Raw genomic sequence first — 25,572 nt, 5'->3', positions numbered from 1 at the left:
CTATGGGGCGATGAGGACCCGTTGGATTCTTAACGAGTCACATAACTTTGGGCCGGACTTTAAGTGCCCAGCTTCAGCTGACCTATTTGCCCGCAGGCTTAAATAGTTTTATAAATTTAGATCGGATCGGTTCGGAATGAGTCGTAGAATTGAAAATCTAAAATTATCTAAATGTTAAATAAATTGGGTCGGAGCAAGTTGGGCCGGAATTAAGAAAATACAAACCAAGCCTCAAAAGCAGAATGGTCCAATTTTAGAATCTAATCTGGCCCACGGATCCTTAAAATGAGCCGGATCGGATTTAATTGGTCGCACCCGTAGCGTCTACGAACCGGAGCTTACGTATCAACCGAGCACTCCTGCGCAAATGACGAATCCGTACAAGGGGATGATATATAAATTGGCAGGAGTTGCTCCCATGTAATGTCCATCTAGAATTCTCTTCCTCCTCCCTCTTTAACATCCGAACGAGATCGATTTGGAGCGCATTTCTTGGACTCGTGGGTCGATTTTTTTCCGGGATTCGATGAATTCGTCACATTTCATGGACAAACAGGTCACGGGGATGTCGGAAAAATCGCAGGGCGGCGACCTCTTCGATCTGATGGATCCCCAAGAAGAGCCCCGGAACAATGGAGGCGTGATTAAGAAGGAGGAGATCCTCCCGAGTTACGAATTCCAGCCCATCCGCACCGTTGGCTCGTGGCCGCCCATGAATGCGGGTCTTGATGCCGCCGATTCCAAGAAGATCGGTTCATCCAGTCTCAGAGTATGGTCCTTTATCTAGTTTGTACGTCTGTCAAATGATTAATATTGTTTGGGCATATATACGACTGCGTTCTTTGCAGTATTTAATGATTTTTTTAAGAATTTGATGATGAATCTGTCCCCACCTTTTTAGGTCTTTTAAAAAAATTCTATTTTTTCTACGTTTTTCTGTGAATCTTTATATATTGTTATATCTTTAGACTTCAAGATCTAATTTTCATATGTATTTTCGTGAATATGTTACATATTTCGTGCATTTTTAGGCTCGTGTCTGCTATGAATTTCTGTCTCTCCTTGGGATCCGGTTTTTTGTCCTGATCCAGGTAATTGTGGTCATTCTAGATGGATTGCTTGGTGCCTTTTAATGATCATGGCGGAAGAAAGAAGAAATACCAAGGGAAAACCAAATAAAGAATAGGATCTTTTAATGCTCTGTGTAACAAATCTGATGTAGGACATTAGGGTTAGGGCTGTGAATGAACAATTGTAGGACAAAAGGAAAGATGTGGAAAGTTTTAGGTGCTCCCTGTCATGGACAGGGAAACAGGGAAATAGGGCAACTTAAATTGGATCCTTAATTTAAGTGGGAAGGGGAAGTTCGTACATTATCCCTAGATTTTCTGGGAGGTTTCAAAATATTTGCAAGAGAATGTCAACCTAGGTGAACTTAATTGTAAGACAGGTTCAATTAGATTAGAAGAAGTGAAAAGTAAGCGCCCGGTTTGGATCAAGCTTTGGTTACAGAAGAAATTGGATTCAATTATTTGGTAATCTAGCAGTCAAGAAAAAAATAACAGCAGTAATCTACTAGAGCAGATTCTAATAATGTGCAGAAATTAATTTATGATGCATTTATCCAGCAAAGAAGAAGAAGAGTAGCCGAATATGTAAGAAAGGAGAACCTAGTAGAAAGTTAAGAAATAAGGGACAATAAGAGAAGAAAAAAATAAAGGAGGAAAGCCGTACTGGGCCTTCTCTTAATACTCAATGATATCTTAGTACAATGTTTTGGACAACTAGGGCAGTCCCCTTATAAATCCAAACGACTACTATTCCTTCCTATTTTGGAGTCTTAGACTCCTAGGATTTTGGTACAATGGCTTTAGTTGGGTATCAATGTTCATGGTACTGTAGTGTGAACAATGACCCTTTTTCCTCATTTTAGAAGATCTTCCTGAATTACCCCTAAACTCAATTAGACACCAATTAAAATCCGAACCATTCAATCAGGCTTTTGTTTGCTCCTCTAAAGCACTAATTCGATATATATTGCCCAAGTACACCTTCATAAATCGATGATCATGCAATCTCAGCCCTCCTTTGCTCGGATGAACAATCAGGAAGCCTTCTAGGCTGGTTTTTCTATCTGTTATGTCCTCCCTTAGACCATAAAACCCTTTCTTCAATAGTGATTGCATCAGTGAGCCCCTTAGCAATGAAAATATTAGAATAAATGCTATCTAACCTGCATTAAGACTTGAATAAAAGATGCCTACAGTGTTCTGCAGTGTTGATTGTTTGCAGTATAATGATTTTGGGGGAGAAAATACTATTGGAGTGGAGTTGGAGATTATCTTGTGATGCATTGAAGGGTTGGGATTGTCAACATCTTACGTATTTTGTTTGTAGTTTGCTTAATTCTTATATATATATATATATATATATATATATATATATATATATATATATATATATATATTCAGGCTTAGTAAGTCATTACGAGTCATGATCTGAGCTTAAAACATGTCAGATCCGTTTGGATGGTTAGGTAAGCAATTTATGTGGCATAGCCTAATAAAGTAAGCCATCTGAGCCCTTAGATTTGGGTTGTATGTCTCCTTAGGTGGGCTGCCTATGAACAAAAGAGAGGAGTAGAAGAGAAGGGATGCTTGCTGCCTTTTCTTTTGTATTGGGCATCTGTATGCCCCAATGAGAATGCATCCTTTATCCTTTTCTTTCTCATGGTGGGGCCTGCCACTTATAAGGGGTACTTAGGGACTAATGTCTAGTCAAAGTCTTCCTTTTGTTTAAATAAAGGATTTCAATTTATGTAATTAGTTCTTGGAATTTAGAAAAAACAAAATGACTCTCTATCTTATCCCTTTGCATCTTAGGTATTATATATTCTCCACTTCTCCTCTTCAATAATCCAAGATCAAAGAATTAATCTTTTTCTGATCAACCCATTTTGGGGAGCCTATATACCTACTTCATATCTTAGTCTAAGTCAAGAGGTTTATTAGGTAGTCAATAATTTGTGGTTAAGCTTTAAATACTTGTTTTGGCTCATGAATGTAGTTTTCAAATTTTTAGGCTTCGATAGTTATGCTTTATGCACGAATCTTTTTAGAGTTAACAGAAGTACTTATTCTCTGTGACCCTGTCTTTAGGAAGTCATGATGCATTAGTGTGCAGGGATATGAAGAGTCATCTAGTATCTATGTAAAAGCATGTATTAGGGAAATAAGTGCTATGGAGAACTGATGAAATTTGAGTTAGTGTTTTTTTGACTCTAGTAGTGGATTCCAGTCAGAATTCTTCTACTTTCTTCTCCTCTATCTCAATCTCTTTTTCCTTTTGGAGTTTAAGTCCTCTTTGTACTTGCGTTTAATTTCCTCTTCCTTACTATTCTTCCCACTTTTTGTTCCTTTCACTGTTTACATGCTTTAATATGCTGGAAGTCTACTTCATAAGTGCTGTTTGACGTTAACTAATTAATTAGATCTTAAACTCTTGGCTCAAAACAGCAGTGAGGTCCTTCCCTTTGTTTTTATTGTGCTACTGTATGCTTAGAAAATGAAATCTAGATGCTTAGAAAACCAAATCCAGATCTGCCAGCTCCTAATGAGGACTTCTCAGTGGAGTTTATGTACAGTGCCCACAAATTCTCTTTAAACGCCCAAAATTCCTTTTTTAGGGCCTCCAAACCATCTTTAATACAGATTTAACTGGAAGGCTGCATTATTTTGCTAATATAGGTGAGGATTGATTAGATGTCTGTACTAGTATATAATGCAAACACTTGAATGTCCATCTGATGTGCAATGAACTCATATAGGAGGAGAAAAAAAAAGAAAGTGAGGTTATCTGAAGTTGTTAAAACTTTTAAAAGAAAAAGAAGACCCCAACGAGGATGGGAGAATAGAAACCCGATCCCATTCCATATTTTTGTTTTTTTTTCCTTGCATGCGTTCATATTCCCAATCCCCGTTTGCTCTGTGGCCTATTAGATACAGATACGTGAATATCCCAAAGTGTCTAACTGATCAAGTTAAATGGAGAATTTATGGAATTAGATTTTTTGAAAGAAGAGGAGCTAACTAAATCTTTATCTTTTCTATGTACTCACCACTCATCAGATTCAGTTCTTGTCAGATTTTATTTCTCTTTAAAATTTAAGGCATTTATTTTGTATATTAAATAGAGAAAGATGTGCATCCCTAACAAGAACCATTATAGTTTCCCGTCCCTCGTACCTGCATCGTACGACTGCTATCCATCCTCTCTCCCACATGCATTACATGTGCCTAATCCTAGTAGCGTGAAGGATAACTATGGACATGATAGTTTTGCTTTTGGATCAAATCTTTGGAGAATTCTCCTGATTAGGAGAATAGTAAGGGCCAAAATTGGGCACCATTGGTTCCTATGTGAGAGTTTCCACTTTGTGATGTGGGGGAGTTTGCTGCTCTAAAAAATTGCCAACATGTTCCTCATTGTTTCAATTGAGAGACCTATTTGTATATGTCTTCTCTTCAATATATGGTTAATGATTTGGATATTTTTGTTCATCATCACCTAAGATTTGTGTCTTACTTTGCTGCAAATCGCAATGCCAGATGATGCATATTATAATTGGTCAACGCCTTTTCAAAGAATTTCTAACAAGTTGTTCTTGTAAAAATTGTGAAGGTATCATGAAACTATTGCATGTGTATTATGTATATATGTTTGACATGGTGGTTTCTCTCTCCATCTGCACATAATCATGTGGAATGTTGAGCCAATGGGTGACTATGGTTCCCTGTTCCCTGCTTGTTACCGTGCATGTCATTTGTCATTTGTTCAAAGTTTGAAAAAGTGGTTGGCTGTATGCCAAAAATCAAGGTCTCACATCGAGCCTAACTGGCGGACAACCACTTACGTGGGCAGCTATGCAGTTCATATTTAAAAGAAAATTAAGAGCCAATAAATTCGTCATAATAGATAAAAGATTAGAAAATTTAGAAATAACTTGGTAAAAATATAGAAAAGAATAAAGGAAGCTGTAAAAGAGGTGGAGGGCCGCATATCCAGGGGTGGGGCTCATGCGGGCCACTTGGCTGACACCTATGCTGCTACTTTACATACAAGGGAGGCTTAGATCCTGTGCAGGGCAGTTGGGTGATGGCACACAGGTATGCAGCTGTATAGATCACATTTTGAAATATTGTATTGTAAACAAGGACAGACTCCAGGTATGCAGCTGTATAATGGATCTGCATTCTCTAATGGTGACATAGTTTGCGATGGAAAGAGCCCGCCATGTTACCATGGCTGATGGAAGCATTAAAGTCTCATCTCTATATTGATTAATCTATGAATTCGAGTATAGGTATGTTTTCTTCGTATCCCACTTCTGGTTCATTGAATGTTAATTATGCATTAACTAGAGAAGTTTCCTTTTCTTGTTCAAGGTACAACACCCCTCAAAATCTTACAATCTCAAGTTTGGTATATGAAACATTCTTTATTTATCTGCATTATGACCTCTATGTGCTTTAAATTGTGTCCTATTACTCATATCTCATAACCCAATACAGATCAATATCTTATTAACTGTGTATTAATATGGGAGAGGGTTGATCCAATATGGTAACCATCCAATTCAAATGCTGTAAACATATGTGTTTCATAGTAATTATATGTTATGTATAAGATATGATATACATCTACCGCTACTTTTCTCTTTTATTCTTCCCCAGCTTATTGGTCTCCCAAGTCCTACTCCCACCTTCTTGGCACATATTCCTAACCTCAGAAAAAATATAACTTTAACCTGTGCACCAGTCTTCCTTCTGCCCAGGCCCTTGATCATCCACTCATTTCAACCTTTCGCATGCTTATGAGACCTGTTCATGTTGCTGCATTTGATATGAGACCCTTAGTTGAAACAAACTTACATAGTCACCTTACTGGCTTGCCAAATTGTTAAATCAGGTTTGATCAGGCAATGTTCTTGACGAATTGGATCTGAATCACCCGCAGTCTAGTTGGAATCTGATCCAATTACTTTGCTGCACTTGCATTGTGATGAATATGAGCTAACTATTTGTGTACCAATATACTAATTTCATTATACATTGTATAGAGTAGTTTCACATTCTTCCCTACTTTTCAACTAATGTGTTTTTTTGTTAGCAATTAATTTGATCTTCCTGTTTTCCTTTAATGTGAAAATTTCAAGAAAAAAATGCAGCCATGAGGCTTTCTTTTTTGGACTCCTTTTGTTAGGATTAACTCTTGTATATTTACGAGTTTTTGCATATGCAAAACTTGTATAAGGCCATTAGTTCAAAAATGTACAAGATCTTCCAATGTTCTGCAAAGCTGTCAAAACAGAATGAATATATAACAATAGTGGTGATGTTGGGCATGTTCTGGGCCCTTAGTTTTTAAATACGTGTCTTGTCTATGGATGCATGTTCATTATTTCTCGTCCCATATCATTTTTGATATTTTATTAGTTACCGTTTAATTCTTATTGGTCTTATGCAATTTGATTCTGGTGTGTCATCTTTTATAGAATTCAATAGGTTGCATGGATCATTGCATGAGTTAAGATCTTGTATTTAAGGATGGTAGTTATTTGTTCTTTTTAGCATTCAGTGATCAATATGTGAGGATGAAGCAAATATGTTGATTGATGTGTAAAAGCTTCAAAGTCACCATAAATGGAATAAAATTCGGATTGAAGTCTTTTCCCAACAATGTATAATAGCAATGATTTTTTCTATTGAGATTGTTATTGATAGGTCAAGATTCATTGATATCTGTTCCTAGGTAATTCGTGTGCATAGTGAAAACAATAAATTTGTGCTAACCCTTTGCAAGAGGCCTATATATGAAATCAACATAACATTTGGAGTGCAAGGAATTTATCATATGGGCAGTATAAAGAGTTGGAGTTGGTTGTGGCATTAGATGTCGATCTAATAAATTTTTTTTCGTGATGCTATTACTTTCCATACTTCCATAGCTCTAAGTTCAATCTATTTATCATTACATTAGATATATGAAGTGGTTATGGATCTCCTCTGATATGAGGTCATCATTCATGAAACTGCATTGGTTGATAAAGACTGGCACAAAAAGAGGAAGAAAATGAGGAAAAGAAAAGAGTTAGAGTGGATCTCCAAACAGCGCCTTATGATGGGTGGTTCACCTTGTTCTTCTCAATTTAAAAAAGAAATCAGAAAGCGCAGGCATCAAAACAGCACTATATGATGGTTGACCTTGTTTTGCTGATTCTGTAGGTCTGATTTTGGGGTAAAATGTTAAGATCACTACTCAAGTCTCTTGAGTATAGAAATGTCTAGATCATGTGGTGGTGCATTAATTACTCCAGCAACATGACCGTAGCTATATGTGTAAAGTGAAGTTCATAAATCTCATCTTGCCTTTTATGAGGTTATTGAAAATCTGATGACACCATTACATTAATTGATGATTGCAGTCTTATTCACGTGGAGCAATTAAACAAATAATGTTGGCTTATAATGGTTTTGTGATGGTAAACAAACTTTTGAAAGGATTTTGACATGTTAGTCTCTTATTTCGATTTCAATTCCAGATAGTGTGCTTTTTTTTTTTATTTTTTTGAAAAACAGACATGGAGCACTTGATGGTGATTTGGACAAAATAGCCCCTGTTGTGATATGGTTCCTATGCTAAATTGGAAACCCATGCCACTGCTAGTAAATCCCCACTGTCCCTAGAAGTTGTTGATTAGACCTATCATGTGAACAATTAGAGAGACACTTTAATCAACTTTGATACTCTAGCACGATAGTTTGTTGATGTTTTCCAAGCTCACCTTTGATGTTCTTGTATTCACTTGGACCAAAGCACACTAGAAGGCCATCAACAAATTCCTCCCAAGTGGATACTCAATTGCATGACTCAAACCAATCATACCTTTGGCTGGCATCTCTTCGAGGCTGATTAAGGCATTCTCAACTTTGGATTCTGCTGGAGTATGATGGAAGTGAACAAATTTCTTGGCTTACGAAATTCAATGAGTTGGATCACCGCCCTTCCATCATGGAAATTCCATTGTCATGCAAGGATAATATTGATCTCCATGAAATCCAACTCCTTGTTCATTGTAGTTAATTAGATGAGCGTCATGATCATTGCCACCATCATGATCATGCTAATCAATGATTTTTATTGTTAACTGATCCCAATAATAGATCAATTTGGCTGTTATTTGTGGTGCCGTTGATGGCTGCAATTTGTTGAGCGAGGTCTCCAATTGACCTAGTGACAACTTCTTTCAACTTTGCAATCTGCCAGTGAGTTGAAACAATTTGCGCCCCAAGCTGATTATCAAGTTGAGACAAATCCCGTAAAGCCATAATGTAGAACTTGAGATCAGTGATGCCAAGCTTCTCTCTTTTCATGTTAGGGCCATGCACAGGAATGATGCTCTGATACCAATATGATTGGAGCCTGATTTCTATCAGCCGTAGAATAACAAGTTGGAAAGAATAGGAACCATATCACTAGTGGTATGGGTTTCCTATTCAGAATAGGAACCATATCATGTTATTTAACTAATAACTGATTCAGTTGATTGGCAACCATCCAGATCAGTCATTAGTTGAACAAGAGGGACTATTTTGTCTGAATAACAAAAATCAAGTGCTACATGTCTTTTTAGAAAAGTACAGGACCATTTTGGGATTGGGCTGGAAAGGGGATTAACATGTCAAGATCCAGATTATTAATCAGAAAAATGAAACTTGTTTCCAAGATTGAATAATGAATGCTGAGGAATAACCAGTGACATAAGTTTTTGTTTCTTCAGAAGCTAACCTAGATGAAGCTGAGATATCCATCCAAAAATCTTTTTCAGATGCCTTTGCTGGTGTGCACCCCTCTAAACTGAAATAATACTGAAAGTTACGACCTAATTAACTGCCTTCCTGTTTATAAAGCTAGCAATGATAAAATTATGGTTTATAAGATCATATGTTTCTTCCACATGTCAACCATCCGTTACCCTCCAAAATGTGTTTCAGATAGTATTCAGAACAACACCTAATCCATTGTGCACTTGTGGAGAGTCAAAATATACTCATGTACACATGTTGGAACTCAAGAATCTAAGTGTGACATTTTATACTGAGAGTAGTCAGTAGGGCTGATAATGCACTGGGTGGCCTTGTTCTTAGGCCTGGCCTAACATAAGTGAGGGAGCATGGATCTGGCTTGAAGTAGCACAACATGACAAGCCAAGCCTCAGCTGTCCTAGTTAAGAAGGCCTAGGCACCACAGACCATTTTGTAGTTTCTTTTTTTTTCTTGCTTGTGTGTGTGTGTGTTATGGGTGCGGGAATGTGTGTGTGTGTGTGGGGGGGGGGGTGTTGGGATGTTCTACACATTGCCTAGTGATGGTTAATCTAGTGCTGAACAAGTAGTAATTAAAGTGGGGCAGTAGTGGAGGTGGGTAGACCTCTGGACAAAAAGAGGGAGAGGAGATGGCTAAAAGAGAAAAAGGCAAGGGGTATAGGAGGGAGAGGAGATGGCTGAAGAGATATGGCATGGGGTATTCGAGGAGAAGGTGGTGGAAGAGAGATGAACTAGAAAATGGAGGAGGAAAGGTGGTAGTTGGGTACCATTGGGCATAGTGAGTTATTGGAAGGTGAGGTGGAGGTGGCAGTGGAAAGGGCAGGAGAGTGTACAATTGGGAGAAATATGTGAAAAGTTAGGGTTAGAATGTGTATTAAGTTCAAGGTTAATCTTGAGAACCCATGATAAACTAATGGATGTTTCAAGCTTTCAGTAGTTTTATATGTTATTAAGTTTCAGCCTTGCGATGGTCCTGAACTTGGCCTGATGCTTTGTTTCTTTTTTGCTGAAAAAGCCTAGTTGAAGGATGACATGACTTGAGCCTGTTATCATCCTATTCTTCACCGGTTGGCACGGTTGGTACTGTACTTTATTGGGCAATTCACTTGCCAACAGACCATTAAATAAATATTAGTATCAAGCTTTGCTAATAGGCACATCCAGCATTCACAATATGGGGGCACAGACCACCGTATCATGCCTCTATTTGGCCAGTAAAGAACAGACTGATAAGACATAGTAGCTCAATTCCTGCTTTTAATATTACCCAGCAATTCTGTAACTGTGGTAGTATTTAATGCATGCTTTTGGTGATGTAGTTCTAAAGTGATAATCCTGGCCTAACAATAGTTTTGCAACAAAAATAACTAAATAGCTGGTGATGCAAGGGCATATGATGCAGGCAGCATATGATCATGTTATCCTTATTCAAATGCTTGTGGATGGATGCTTTTGTATATGAGAAGACGATAAGACATATGCTAACTTAGCCAAATAACATAATTTGGCGTGCTGTTTTATGTGAGCAATTTTTTAGATCTATGATGCAAGGTCGGCGGATCCATCCCGAACCGGGTGGTTCTGTCCGATCCGAGCCATATCGGTGGCTCACCGGTACGGTTCCGACAATGAAAACGAGACCTGTTGCTGGAGCCATAGAAGGAGAAGAAAAGAGAGAGCGAGTGGGGCAGGGAGAGTCGAGAAGGGTGGCAGACGCCGGCAAAGGGCCGGCGGAGGCTGCGGGGGGCTGGCGGAGTCCGCCGGCCCTTCGCCAACGTCCGCCACCCTCCTCTAGCCCTCCCTCCCCCCCTCGCTCTCTCTTTCTCTTTTCTTCTTTCCCGCAGTGTCATGACCTCTCTCGGTACAGGTCCGACATGGCCTGTACCGTGTTATCCCGCTGGAAAACCTGTATGGTGCCCTGTACCGGTTCCTCCGACCTTGCTATAATGGCAATTCCGTTATTACATGGTATGGTAGGTATCTATATTTCAGTCTTGTTTTTTGCTTCATCTATAGAATATCCGCTTACATCTCTATGTTGTCATTCGTGCAGTATTCTGGTATTGTGGAACCCCATGAAATAGCGAAAGTCAGTCATGATAAAGAAAGAGATGCATATGATGTGGCTGCAGTGGCTGAGATTGATCGTACAGTGAAGAAATATGCTGATAATCTGCTACATGCTTTGGAAGGTGTAAGTTCAAGGTTGTCACAGCTGGAAAGTAGAACTCGTTACCTTGAAAGCAGTGTAGATGAATTGAAGGTTTCTGTTGGGAATAATCATGGAAGCACTGATGGGAAGTTGAGACAACTGGAGAATATTTTAAGAGAGGTATGCATTCTATAGCCTTTTGCTTAAAAACTAGCAGTGCTTGGTTTTCACTGTGGTTTGGCTTGGGCACCTTGTGCTACTACTGTTGCTTGGGTGTTTATTATTTTCCTAGTTACAAAAGTTAGCAGTTAGGATTACTTCATTTGTTTGGATAAAGAGTTGTATTTGCAGACAAACCTTCATTATTTGCTTGCCTTCTGGATTTTCTTGGTTTAGAAGTCCATTTAAAGGACTTTTAGCATGAAAACTTCATTGCTTTGTTCTCTCCATTTCTTGAAGGCCTTGAAGTTACATGACCAGCTTTTTAGCTTAATCTTAGAGGGTGCCAACTGGTCGAGTTGGTAAAGTCACTTGGTGTTGGATACCAGTGACCTTGGTTAAATCCCGCCTTCACCCTGATTTTGGTCAGTATTTCTCTTATCCTAGTTCTATTAAAAAACATGAAAAAAAAAAACAGTTCTGCTTAATGATGCAAAGCCTCCCTCCATCCATGCTTGAGAATCCTACTTCTACCTATCTTGTACAGGTCTGTCACTGCTGCATCTGTGCTTGGGCTGCATAATTATTTCAGCTGCTTACATTTATGCTAGTATTTGGCACATGCAATTCACATGACTTGCGAAGCGAAAAAATAATACAGGGATAATTAAGTCAGCATATGACAGCATATGACCACCATTCATTTCTTTCTCTCTCATTTTTTTTGGGGCCCCTAAACTGTTTGTTCCCTTGCTTAGATTCCCATATTTGTCTCTCTGTCTCTTTCTTTCTGATTGCAAAGGAAAAGGCAGCCTTTTCTTTAAAAAGAGATCTCTGTTGTAGACTTGTAGTACCATTGGGCTGTTAGGACTTACAATAAAAGAAAATTCTGGCTACAAAGAAAAATTCCAATCACAAAGGGAGAGTGCAGTCAAAAGGCTCTCCCGTGAAATATAGTAAGATTATCTATTCTGGTGCAAGGTAAAAGCAGGACTACAACATTTTTTTAAGCATTTCAGTGAGTCTCCCAGATAAAGACTAGTTTGGCAGGAAAAGGTAACCTATGAAGTGTGCAAGAATATCTTGATTGGTTCAAATATATAAATGCTTTGACTGCTATATGCATTGTTGTTATATAGTTGAATTGGATATTTGTTGGTAAATTGTTAACCATTACGACAACAAACATCGTAGCTAACAAGTCATGGGGCAAAAAAGGTAATCTCAGCCACGCCATTCATCTTGATTTTTATGGGGCAAAAAAGGTAATCTGAAAGGCAGTCACAGATCAAGATGTGCCAATCCCTTTTTTGTTTTTTTTTTTTGAGATGTGATGTGCTACCGTATATAAGATTTGTTATGTAAGTCACCATGCTTGTTCCCTCTCCATTTTCTTTCTAATTCAATGCATGGGAATTTGAAAGCTTGCATCTGAATCATATTTGATGCAAATTTGGAATTTATTCCTTGCAGGTCCAAACTGGTGTGCAGGTTTTGCGTGATAAACAAGATATTGCAGAGGCTCAGCTACAACTTGCCAAGTTACAAGCTTCCAAGAGTGAACAGGGGCCTGAAAAAGCTAGCACCGGACAACCAGACTCTTGGCAACAAGTAGCTTCACCGCCACAGCCTGTCCAACAACCACTTCAAGCCCCAGCTGCTCCACCTCAACCATCTCCACATCCTTCTTCCCTTGTTCCTCATGCTCCTCCACCTCCACAACAACAAAATCCATCTCCTGTTGTTCTTTATCCTTCACAATTGCCTCAGCCCCAGATGCCCGCTATACAGTCTCTAGCTCAAGAACCCTGCTTGCCCGCACCAGTTCAGTCAACAGAGAGTACACATCAACAGTACCAGATGCCTGTGCAGCAACCACAGCCGCCACCACCACAACAGTACCAACCAGCACCTCAGCTACAGCAGCCTTACTTGCAACCAATCCAGCCACCCCAAGCTCCAAATCCTCCACTGCTTCAACCTCCATTGGCTCATCCCCCGGAGGAGTCATCACCATATATGCCACAATCTCAAAGCTACCCTCATAGCATCCGCCAACCTGCCCCTCTGGCTCAGCCACCGACCAGGCCCCCTCCTACTCAACAACTTTATGGACCGAACACTAGCATGTATGAACCCCCAGCAAGCAGGTCGAGCCCGATGCATATACCCTATTCTGCCGGCTATGGTGCGGCAAGTGGTCCTGGTTTCTCTGAACCATATTCTTACAGTGGATCACCATCCTGCTATAGTAGCACTACAACAAAGCCATCTCCCTTTTCATCTTCTGCTCCCTCATCAGATGGAAGCAACTACCAGCGCCTCCCAACTGCTAAAGTATTGCCTCAAGCACTGCCAGCTGAATCAAGTTCTGGTGGGACCCCTGGGAATAGAATGCCAATTGATGATGTTGTCGACAAGGTTGCGACAATGGGGTTCTCCAGAGATCAGGTTAGAGCAGCCGTGCGACGACTTACAGAGAATGGACAGTCAGTGGATCTAAATGTTGTGCTTGATAAGCTTATGAATGATGGTGAGATCCAGCCACAGAAAGGTTGGTTCGGACGGTGACTGTGATTATTTATGTTATTTCTTTGTAAATAATAATTGTCATACTGTATATGAACCGTCTCAGTTTGAGTATTAGTGGAGTGTCTTGCTGTGGGGAATCTAGATTCCACGTGCTATTGGAGTGTATGCAAGGTTTTGATGTTTAAAAGTACCTGTCGTTTAACTGAAACAATTTTTATTGTTCGATTCACTCCTATCTTTTTCTGATTTATGGCCCTCTCCCATATGCCACATACTCTTACTGACTATTTATTTCTGCCACATACTTTTTTGTATGTTGTGTTTAAATATCTAATTTTATTTGTATATGCATATATATAAACACACATTTCCTTTCGTATTTTGTTGTGTTGTGTTTAAATATTTAATTTTTATTACTATGTTGTTACAATAGTTCGGCAATCTTCTATAATTTTTAAGGTTCTCATTCCTTAGAGCTCCAATTCTTGCCATACCATATGATAAATCTCATAATTTAGGATAATTGAAGAGGCATTAGTTTTTTTTGAAGTTGATAGTCTAAAATATTTTAAATGTCTATATATCTATTTGTATATCTATTCATATAAAAACAATCACAGAAGAGATGTAAATGATAAACAATAACAAAAACAAGTAGATCACTACTAACCTGTTCCCTTATCTATGGAGCAGCCGTAAATAATTCATTAATAGTTGAACGTTTATTTTTAAACTTAACAACTTGAGAATGATTTGGAGAATCTGTGAGCTAAAGAGAACAATTCAATAAAAAATTTTAATAATTCAAAGGATATTGTTGGTAAGTTCAAGACTTCCATCTTGCCCTTCAGTCTGTCGAGGTAGGAGTGTCATACGTACCGTTAATGCTTGCACTGTATAGAAAATATTTATTTTATATAATTTTGTTTATTTCATTCTCATGTTGTAAAATCCTAATATGTGTAAACTATAATGTTAAAACATGTAACCTTTCCAAACATCCCTTGTCAAATAGGGTTACCACTGAAATAATCACAGTTAGGGGCGTTCCTTGGCATAATCCAATCTGGTCGTCCTAAAATGGTAGCGGCAAAGCCACCATCCAATCCAAGATAATTGTATGAGCTTTGAAAATTGGATAAACACAAGTTCATATCCAACAAAGCATATAACAGATGATGGGATGAGCCTATATTTCCATCAATCTGCCGGTCACTATATTGTGGACTGCTATTACAAATATATTTTTTTTTATTTTTTGTATATTTTGTTTTCTAATTATCATTGGTATACTTATACTAGAATAATATAATAAATCTGAATTTACTAAAAAAAAATCTCCTTTCCATCCAAACCTAGTTTATACCTAATGTAGAGAATAGTGGACATTTTGACATCGACTGAAACTGATCTCTTTGACTTCGGTCATAACCGAGGTGAATGACTTCGATGTAAACCGAGGTGCCATTTTTCTCAAAGTAATAAAGATTAATAGTTAAACCAAAGCTAGTTAATGCACGATCGACATGATTATCACCGTGTGCTGCTCGTGAGGGACAGTAACTACGTTGTTAATGTACAACTGACTGTTACCATACAGTTAAGGCACATAGCGCTAAATCATATAACAAATGCATATTTTATCTTATATAAAGGGATAACCTAGGGATCATCAAGTAATCTCATTCAGAGACTCCTCTCGACATATTTTCTCCCTTCCACTGTTGATTTAGTATTCTAACTTAAGCATCAGAGGGTCCCCCACTGGAAACCTTCCTGCCAGTGGACTTCTTGCAGGTTGGCCTCGGCAACAACTGGTTTCCGTTCTCCTCGGTTTCACCTAATATTAATTCTCCTCAGTTCTCACTGACCTCATTACAGAATCTAGTGGCAATAGACTAGCATTAGAAGGAGGGCCCAGCAGACTGATATCAAGGAAGGGAGTACAATAGTTCATCACCATAAAGTCACGAAGGACTCGTAGAGCATTCAATGCCTCGCAGCAATGGGCTCCTGCATCACATGCTTCTTTGCAGAGCCCGACGCACGCACCACCGCCACCACAATCAGCAACACCTATGAATTTCGAGCAATTTAATCTGCTCGTACAGTAAGCACAAGACTTGATAGCAATAGTTTATGGCTTGCAGCAAACAATAGCATAGCAGGCACCGACCCAACCTGAACTAGCCCAGCCAAGTAACCACTCTCGACCACTGACGCATCATGCGCGACAGTCAAGTCTCCATTCCTGTCCTCAGAGCCCTGAACAATCTTGGTATAGTCGGCACAACCGACAAAGAAGTCCTAATCGGAATGGAAAAAAGCACACTCCAATCCCCTATTTTGACAAGAACTCTACTTCGAGTTGTTCGTCTTCTTGTGGGACAGAGCAATTGTCACATCGAGAAGTTGACCTCGATTGAAAGATTAAGGAGATGGGGCATCAGATTAAGGCATTAAAGACCGGACCTCAAGGCCAAATAATGACTTCAATTTTTCTACGGATACCCTTTTTTTTGACAGATCATGGAGGAACCAATTCTACCTCGGTTCAAAATGCCACAGCTGGGACCATACGACGGCATCTTGGATCCTTTGGACCATTTGGAAAGTTTCAAAGCTCTTATCATGTTGCATGGGGTGACTGACGCTATGCTTTTCAAGGCTTTTCCTACCGCTCTTTGCAAAGCAGCACAATTTTGATTTTCAGGGCTTTAGCCCCAATCTATCCACTCTTTCGAACAACTCGAACATCTCTTTACGACACATTTTGTTAGCAGTCGAAGATAGCGTCGGGGCTCTGATACATTGCTCGATGTCAAGCAGAGGGAAGGAGAGTCCCATAGAGATTTCATCAACCATTTCAATGCGGCGGAGTTGGAAGTCCGCGACCTGAATCAGTCGATCACGATGTCACCTACGAAGGGTGGGTTAAGATCGTCCCACTTTCTCTTCCCATTGGAAATGCTTCCCTGTGGATTTCGCCAAGATGTTGGAATAGGCAGAAAAACATGCCAATGCAGAGAAAGCTATGGCCTCTCATCGCGAGTCGGCTAGGCTAGGCCTAGTGGAGGAGGCAAAAGGATACGAAAAGAGAGGGGTGCTTCGAGGAGCAACTCACCCTGTGAAGAAGGAGGTTCTTGCCGACCGGAGAGCTCTCCTTAGAAGTTTGAGAGGTATATCCCTCTTAATACTTCGAGAAAATAAATTCTTAAGAAGATTGAGGGTCGAGACTCCTTACGGCCTTCATGGAAAATGAAAACACCAACGAATAAAAGAGACAAAAAGAAGTATTGTCGATCCCATCGTAGCCACAGACAATATATTGAAGAATGCATCTAGCTCAAGGATGAGATTGAAACACTCATCCAACATGAATCGTTGGATCGGTATGTACATAATCAGCGCGATTGAGAAGTGCCTGCCTCGGATCAACCTCCACTCGAGGAGCCGATCGATAACCGCTCGACAACGGTGGTTATCAGTACAATTGCGGAGGTGCAGACGAGGTGTTGAACACCTCATGCGACCAAGCCAAGCCGGAGGCAGGCGCTTCTCCAAAGAGATAGTGCACAGGTAATGTCATTTCTTTCTTTGATGCCGACTTGGGAGGAGCGCTGACTTCTCAAGATGATTCTATAGATATTTTTCTTACAATCGTCAATTATGATGTAAAGAGAATTTTAGTTAATAATGGATGTTCTTCCGATGTGTTGTTTTATGATACCTTCTAAAGAATGAAGTTATCTATTGGGCGATTGCAAAAAGTCAACTTACCTCTGGTCGGATTCTCAAGCGACTCTATCCCCATGGAAGCTGTGATTAATCTATCGGTTACCTCAAGACAATAGCCTTGAAAAAGTACTGCGAGGTTGGATTTTTTAGTGGTTCGGATCCTCCCTCCCCCTCGCCGATCGGCATGGCCTCAATGCTTTCCAAGCTGTGGTATCTACTTACCATCTGCTCGTATGTTTTTTCACTAAAAATAGAGTGGGAGAAATTCGAGGTGATCAGATATTAGCTCATCAATGCTACATGGCCGTCCTTAAAGAAAAGAAACCAATGGAGGCATTGCCAATTGAAGGGTTAGACATAAGGGACGAACTAAAAATGCGACAAGATGAGCCAGTCGAAGAATTGGTGCAAGTCCCCTTAAGGAAAGAAGAACTTGACTAAACTGTGCAGATTAGCTCGCAGCTAGATGAGGAGAATCGGGCAAAATTAATCAACTTTTTCTATGCCAATGATGATGTCTTCACCTAGTTAGCCACTGATGTTGGGAAGAAGCCCCAAAGTGATCGTTCACAAGCTCAATATGAACCAAGCATACCAGCCTGTGCGATAAGAAAAAAGGAGCTTTACCATGGAAAGGTAACAAGTCATAGACCAAGAAGTTGACAGACTTCTAGAAGCCGGCTTTGTATGTGGAATGAATTATCTTGACCGGCTGGCCAATGTTATACTTGTCAAGAAAGCTAATGAAAAATGGCGAGTTTGTATTGATTAGACCGACATGAATAAGGTTTATCCCAAAGATAGTTTTCTTCTCTCAAGGATTGATCAACTCGTGGATGCAACCTCGGGACATCAGCTCCTAACCTTCATGGATGCATTCTCCAAGGATGAGGAGAAAACAACCTTCATTACTGTCAAGAGCCTCTACTGCTACAAGATAATGCCTTTTGGTTAAAAGAATATAGAAGCAACTTATCAATAGCTTGTCAACAAAAGTTTTAAAGAATAGATTGGCCAGAATATGAAAGTCTATATGGATGACTTGCTCGTGAAAATTTGAGTAGCAGAGCAACACATAGCTAACCTGGAGGAAGCTTTCGCAACCACAGATAGTTTCGAATGAAGTTCAATCTAGCCAAGTGTGCTTTTGGTGTCATCTTGGAAAAATTTTAGGGTTCATGGTAACACAACGGGGCATCGAGGCAAACACGAAAAAAATCTGAGCAGTACAAGAGATGCAACCACTGAAGACAGTAAAAGAGGTCCAACACCTGGCTGATCGGATTACAATACTTGAAAGATTGTGTCTAAATTGGCTGAATGTTGTCTCCCATTATTCAAAGCTCTAAAGCAACCGAACAACTTTCAATGGACCGGAGTGTCGGATGGCCTTCGACTAACTTAAAAAATATTTGGGTCACCACCTCTCCTTACAAAGATACAAGTCGGAGAAACACTTTATCTATACTTAGTTGTTTATCCTTCTGTTGTAAGCTCAATATTGGTACGAGAAGAAGATAGATGTTAGAAGCTGATTTAGTATATAAGTTAGATATTGTGAGATGCTAAGATGAGGTATTCCAAGTTAGAAAAGACATTTAATGCTCTTATCATTTTTAGCTATGAAGCTTTGACCATACTTTCAGGCCCATTCAATCGCAGTGCTAACCAACCAACCAGTGAAACAAATTTTGCAAAGGCCAAAAAATGCAGATTAGTTGGCAAAGTAGAGCTTGGAGAGTTTGACCTTGAGTATCGACCTTAGCCTGCAATCAAAACACATGTGCTGGCTGACTTTCTAGTAGAATGTACTATTCTTGATGAAAATTATTCCTAGCTCCCCTAGAAAGGTAAGATTACCGGGAAACCCTGAATTTTGCATGTTGAAAGATTATCAAGCTCAGGGAGCAGCAGTGGTGATCTTATACTTACAAGGCCAGACAAAGTAATTATACAATATGCACTGCGATTCAAGTTTTCAGCCTTAAATAATGAAGCTGAATATGAAGCACTTGTTTACTAGGCTTAAGTTTTCTAAGGAGCTCAGCGTTCAACAATTGAAGGTCTTTAGTGATTCACAGTTGGTCGTTAGTTAAGTACGAGGATAGTTTGAAGCTCGAGGACCGTCGATGATCAAATATTTGCAAATGGTGAAGGACATCGCTTCGATATACATCAAATTCCAAGGATGAAAAATGCGAGGGCCCTGTCAAAACTAGCGACCTCGGAGTCAACTGATCTGACTAAAGCCATGTATTTTGAAGTTCTAAAGATGCTGAGTATCACAGAACCCAAGTTCATGATGAGCACTATGGTGGAGCTGAGATGGATAGATTCTTTCATCAATTTTTTGAAATATAAAAAATTGCTAGCAAATTGGGCTGGGGCTCGCTGATTGAAGCGCCAAGCTTCTCATTATATCCTTTTGATGACAGGTTATACTGAATATTCCAATTGCCACTCCTCAAGTGCCTTCATCTAACCGAGGCGGAATATGCGCTTTGGAAGGTACATGAAGAAATCTATAGCAATCATTTGGTGGGCCAATCCTTGGCTTACAAGATTTTACAACAAGGATACTACTGGCCGACCTTACAATGGGACGTAGTCGATCTTATCAAAAAAATTCAACTGATGTCAATGTCATGCCATCATTCAATGACGACTAGTTGTACCGTTAACACCGATCAGTGCCCCTTGGCCATTCGCACAATAGGGGATAGACATTCTCTGACCCCTTCTAGTGGCAACCGGCAAAGTAAGTTTCTCATTATAGCTATGGATTACTTTACTAAATGGGTAGAAACCAAACTAGTGGCTCGGATTACCGAGATAAAAACTAGAGACTTTATTTAGAAGATTATAATTTGCAGATTCGGACTTCCTCGAGTAATCATCACAGATAATAGGCATCAATTCGACAATGCTCGGTTCAAAAAATTTTGTGGTAAGCTCAACATTGATCACTGGTTTACTTCAGTAGCGCACCCCAAACCAATGGAGAAGCCAAAGTGACCAACTGAATAATTTTACAGAGGGTAAAAGCAAGATTGGACTTAGCAAAAAAATTATGAGCCAATGAGATGTATAGTGTCTTGCGGGCATACCAAACAAATTATCAAATTTCTACTTGAGAGATGACCTTCAACCTTACCTTTGGAGCAGAAACTGTGATCCCACTCTAGATCGGACTCCCATCACTTTGGGTGGAGAGCTTCAATGACCATATAAATTTAGATTAGCTTCAGGCTAATCTTGATCTTCTAGAGGAGACTAGAGAACAAGCTCGGATCTATAGTTCAGTACTACAACTCAAGAGTCAAGTGAAAGCTTGTTCAACCTGGAAACCTTGTATTAAGAAAAATCGAAGCGTCACAATTAGGAGAACTCGAAAAATTGCCCTCTAATTGAGAAGGATCGTACCAAGTAGCCGAAGCAATATGACCAAGAACATACAATCTAGGGTATCTCAATGGTACCTTAATTTTTCGGACTCGAAAGTCCGAGAATCTGCATGCATATTATCAGTAAGGCTCACTATATTCCAAGTTAATCCTTAATATATATCTATATTTTAGGTCAAACGATTATGAGTAACTCATCTAGATCAAATAAAATTAGGGATACCCCAAAAATGCTTGGGCCTCGACTTGAGACCCTGAGATCAAGGAGAGCCTAGTGAAAAAACCAACTGCTCCTAAGGAGACACCTTGGAAACATCGGAGACCTCCATAAGCCAAGCTCACCCAAAACATGAGTTAAATCTGGAGATGAACTCCAGAAACTCATACGAGGATAACCAAGGATCGGCTGGCACCCTCATCGATCCTCTGATCGGAATTAAGCTTGAGAAGAGGCATCAATAGAAACAAGTTCGGTGCAATGAATCGAACTTAAATAGAAAATAAATTATATTACTACAAAGCATTTGAAACCGAACTCAAGTACTTAGAAAAATTCCATTTTCATTGCATGAAGGAGTTTGTACATTGACCTCAAAATACCCGAGCAAAAAACAAAATACAATGAACTCAGAAAGGCCGAGTAAAAACAAAACAAAAAAGGATTCATTCCTCGTCATCGCCATCATCATCCTCATCCTCATCCTCATCCTCATTATCCTTCTCATCGCCGAGGTCAATGTGAAGACTGTTGAAGTCCATCTTTGGATAAAGTTTAAGGACTTGAGCTCGACAGTCTTCGAAGGTTTTCGCGGAAGCATTGGTGGCATTTTCAATGGATTCCACCCTGAATTGTCTGAAGAAAGGAAGTCATCTACTGCCTTAGCGACCTTCTCCTCGGCCCTACCAGCCATCTCTTTCGCTTTAGCGGCCTCCTTTTTCAGCCCGAGCAATCTTCGTTCGATAACTCCACTACTTGCTGCTCAGATGCCTAGAAGGCCTCTCTACCCTCAAAAAGATGACTATCAGAGATCATTGCACAAGTTTGTGCAGTCGAGGCTTGAGTTTACCCTAAGAAAATAAAGTTTTATGATAAAGAGAGAAGATAAAGAATTCTAAAGAAGTTTACCCTAAGAGTCGATCGGGCTCAAACCGACACTGATCAGTGTCTCCTCAGACAACAATTCTTATAATAGAGGAATCTTCGATTTAAGAAGTGTTCAAGGATCCCTGGTCGTCACTAGATAATCTTAGAGGTCGGTTCAAAGACCTCGAGGTATCTTCTATAGGGTCTCAAACTACCATGGCTGCTCAGAGAAAATGAAAAAAAATCTCTCCTTCTATCCATGAATGGAAGAGGGGAAACCTTAAATCAATTGGCAGCTTTTCCAAGGAGAAAAGTACCACCAATTGCTTTTTCGAGGATGCCTCTTTAAAGTGAAGCATCTCCAAAAAAGAGAAATTGAGGCTCAGATGTTGTGAAGAAGATAGAGTACAAGAAAACCTATGATGATCCGCTGGGAGTTTGGAACTAGCTAGGGCGGAATAAGGCTATAAATCCTCTTCAGCTGGAAAATAAAAAGGTGTAGAGATAATCCAAGCCCAGCCCCGAGAGTTTTCTTGTACGACTCGAGCCGAGAAGGAGGAGGTTTTGTAACTTGTTTCTCGGGACCAACAAGCCCAAATTTAAACTCAGGAGGGACTAAGTGTTGAGCTTGGAGCATGTCCAATTTCTCTCGGGTGAGGACCAACTCTTCGTATTCTAGGCCAAGTGAATTTTGGGCCCAACCACACTTAGAGGTCAGGAATGTCGAGCTTGAGGAGAATGGTCGAACGATCAACTCCCTGTTGAGACCTCGATCTCAGCCTCGCTCATAGTGAAGAAAATGAAAAAAACGAAAGAGAAAAAAGAAAGAAAGGAAAGAAAAAAATCTGAGCAGCCAAAAGCAAAAATCCGCTGATGATCGTTGGAGAGAAACTGGAGAGGATGCTGGAAGGAGTATCAAAGATGGAGAACTCTGTAAGAGAAGCACCAAGGGAGAGCACAAGCTGTTAGAGAGATTTGCAAAAGAAGCAAGAAGTGAGAAAGGAAGAAAGGGGATCGCCTTATATAGAGGCACAAATAGCTTTGATTGAGGTGATGGCTCAGTTTTTCGAATTGATTCAATCATGTGTCAGCTCAGGATACAGCATGAGCAATCTATCTGGATTGCCACATTAATAACGCTTCAGGATAGCCCCATCATGATGATGCTTCGAAAAGATCAATCGATGCATTAATGCTTTGTTTTAGATGTTTTATCCTTGGTTAAGATGACCATACAACTTTCATCGCCAAAACTAAGATTAATTCCAGACTCAAAAGTAGAGGGCAAATGATGAAGAAAATATTAAACATCTTGCTGAAACCGACCTCTTTAACTTCGATCATAATCAAGATGAATGACTTCGGCGTAGATCGAGATGCTACTTTTGCTCGAAGTAATAAAAATTAACAATTAAACCAAAGTTGCAGTTGATCCACGATCGATGCGATTACCATAACATGCTGCTCATATGAAATGGTTACCATATTGTTAACGTACAACTAACCATTATCCCACAATTAAGGCACATAATGCCAAATTAGGTAAAAAAATTGCATATTATACCCCATATAAAAGGGTAACTCGAGAATCCTTGCCTAAACTCATTTAACGACTCCTCTCGACATATTTTCTCCCTTCTACTGTTATTTTAATATTTTACCTTAAACATCGTAGGGTCCTCCACCAAAAACCTTTCAATTGATTTTTTGCAAGCTGGCCTCATCTCACCAACCTCTGTAGTGGCAACAATATCCATCACATTAGTCACTATCACTCTCTGCGCTACTGAAAGATTAGAACTACATCTAATACCACTAATACCATTAGTAATAATCTACAACCTCTCTCAGTAGAAACATTCAAGATCCTGGCACCTGCAAATGCGGAACCAAACGCGCACCAAAACAATTTAATTTTTCGGTACCTACAAACTGAACACCATCATAATTAACCAGCCTAACCAAACATCAGACGGGCAAAGGAGCCAAATTTAGCAGGCGTTCAAAGAACTATTTCCACCACAAATAACATACTAATACGAGAGAGAGAGACGAATGCCTCAACACTTATTAACAGTAGTACAATTATTGTTCATACATACAGCGAAGCATAAGGCTATGAGAACAAGAAAACCGTATTAAACCCCTTACAACGAAGCAAGACCCGACACATAACCCAACACTAAACAAGAAGTACTACCACTCTACACCAACTCAACATATATATTTCTCCTCTCCAAATGAGACAGGAGCAGTGGAGATTTTTTTTTTCTTCTTTTATGTCCTGCCCTGCATCCCCTGGGTGGCTTCCTTGGTCCGCTGCCCGACATGCCCCACCGCTTCTGCCGTCCGCTGCCGCACCTGCTCCAGCTGATTCGGTGCCTTTGATACGAGCCTCCGGGCCTCCTCCATGAAGCATGAGAGCGACGACAGACCCGTAAGCCCGAAGGCACCGGATGCCAGAAAACCGATCACGGCCAGACCGATGGCGATCGCCGCCGGGACCAGCACCGGGCTGAAAAGGAGAAAGAGCGGGGTGGTGATGGCGAGGCCAACGACGCTGGCGGTTAGCGTCACGCCAGAGAGGACGAGGAGGAGTCCGCCGATGGGGAAGACGGCGACCACGGTAAGCACCTGGGACTTGGATGGGCCCTTCTCGGGGAGGAAGCCCCTTAGGCCTTCAGGGAGGCGTTCGGCCATGTCTGCCAACGGAGGCTGTGGAGGAGAGAAGAGAACGGAATGGATATGAGAGGAGGAAGGGCTGGAAGAGATGGAGACCGAAGAGGAAGAGAGGGGTGTGGGGTGGTATTAGAGGGAGAGAAGAGGCTGACACGTGTGAAGAGGCTGACACGTGTTAGAGAGAGGTCTTGGACATGTAGCTCGGCGATTGGGATGACCTTATAAACTGCCACCTTAGGGTTTTGCGGATGTGCACCCTCGGGATGGTTCGGCCTAAATTGCACCAGACGAATGAAGGCAATGTTCTCGGCGTTTGGTTTCACGGTTCAGAGTTGATTTTGGCAGCATTTACGCCATCTCAGGCATAAATGCATGATCGGCATAATAATTGCCACAACATGAGTCATTACCATGCAATTAACGTACGACTAGTCATTATCGTACGATTATTGCATCCTCTGGTAATTAAGGTAACGAACATTGATCCCATCCTATATATAGAGAGAACTGGGGGGACCCTCAAGTAGATTCTTTGGAACTCTCTTTTACTCTATCATTTCTTTTTCATTCTTCTACTTTTGCTCTAGAATTCCACTGACTTGAACATCGGAGAGTCTTTACCAAAAACCTTCTGACAAGAGAACATTTTTGTAGGTCGGACTTGCATTTCAGAGAAGCTCGACAGCTTTTCAACTTTTTGAAGCCTACCCTCAGTTTAAGTCCGATTTGCTCTTTATCTTGGTATCGGCCGATCTCAATTGATCTCGAGAAATGACTGACCTCAACTCAAATTTTCTTGACAACAAGTTCAATATTTAACATTATCTAAGAGGAATTTCATCTAATAAAAGCAAGGCATGAAGAAACGATGCACTTTTCTGTTACGACTGTTCCAAGAAGATTGGCCATTTCCATGCTCAATCCCACTAGCGATGGCTAATC

At 40.2% G+C, this 25,572-nt stretch overlaps 2 protein-coding genes across 2 annotated transcripts; one reads left to right on the top strand and one right to left on the bottom strand.

Annotated features, from left to right (window-relative positions):
- Positions 1 to 316: 316 nt before the first annotated feature.
- LOC103715926 (uncharacterized) lies at positions 317 to 13,954 on the top strand. The gene is made up of 3 exons (XM_008803725.6): positions 317 to 769; positions 10,936 to 11,214; positions 12,667 to 13,954. The coding sequence occupies exons 1-3, from the start codon at positions 527 to 529 to the stop codon at positions 13,762 to 13,764; spliced, it is 1,620 nt and encodes a 539-aa protein (XP_008801947.1). The 5' UTR covers positions 317 to 526; the 3' UTR covers positions 13,765 to 13,954.
- A 9,987-nt stretch (positions 13,955 to 23,941) lies between these two features.
- On the bottom strand, positions 23,942 to 24,745 carry LOC103715925 (oleosin 18 kDa-like). Its single transcript, XM_008803724.4, has one exon. It carries the CDS (start codon positions 24,649 to 24,651, stop codon positions 24,229 to 24,231), a length of 423 nt encoding a protein of 140 aa, XP_008801946.4. The 5' UTR covers positions 24,652 to 24,745; the 3' UTR covers positions 23,942 to 24,228.
- Positions 24,746 to 25,572: the final 827 nt, after the last annotated feature.

This window comes from Phoenix dactylifera, chromosome 7 (genome assembly GCF_051530095.1).
Source record: "Phoenix dactylifera cultivar Ajwa chromosome 7, Ajwa_hap1_PhDact_Kaust_v1.1, whole genome shotgun sequence".
Classification (NCBI taxonomy): Eukaryota; Viridiplantae; Streptophyta; class Magnoliopsida; order Arecales; family Arecaceae; genus Phoenix; species Phoenix dactylifera.
The sequence above is the reverse complement of the archived record's forward strand: the minus strand, read 5'-3'. Positions and strand labels throughout refer to the sequence as shown.

What these genes read in the sequence shown, in the direction of transcription:
- LOC103715926 (XM_008803725.6), top strand. Translation starts at nt 527, where the DNA reads ATGAATTCGTCACATTTCATGGACAAACAGGTCACGGGGATGTCGGAA. An exon ending in TCGGTTCATCCAGTCTCAGA is followed by an intron (nt 770 to 10,935) that starts GTATGGTCCTTT and finishes TCATTCGTGCAG; the next exon opens with TATTCTGGTATTGTGGAACC. An exon ending in TGGAGAATATTTTAAGAGAG is followed by an intron (nt 11,215 to 12,666) that starts GTATGCATTCTA and finishes TATTCCTTGCAG; the next exon opens with GTCCAAACTGGTGTGCAGGT.
- LOC103715925 (XM_008803724.4), bottom strand. Translation starts at nt 24,651, where the DNA reads ATGGCCGAACGCCTCCCTGAAGGCCTAAGGGGCTTCCTCCCCGAGAAG.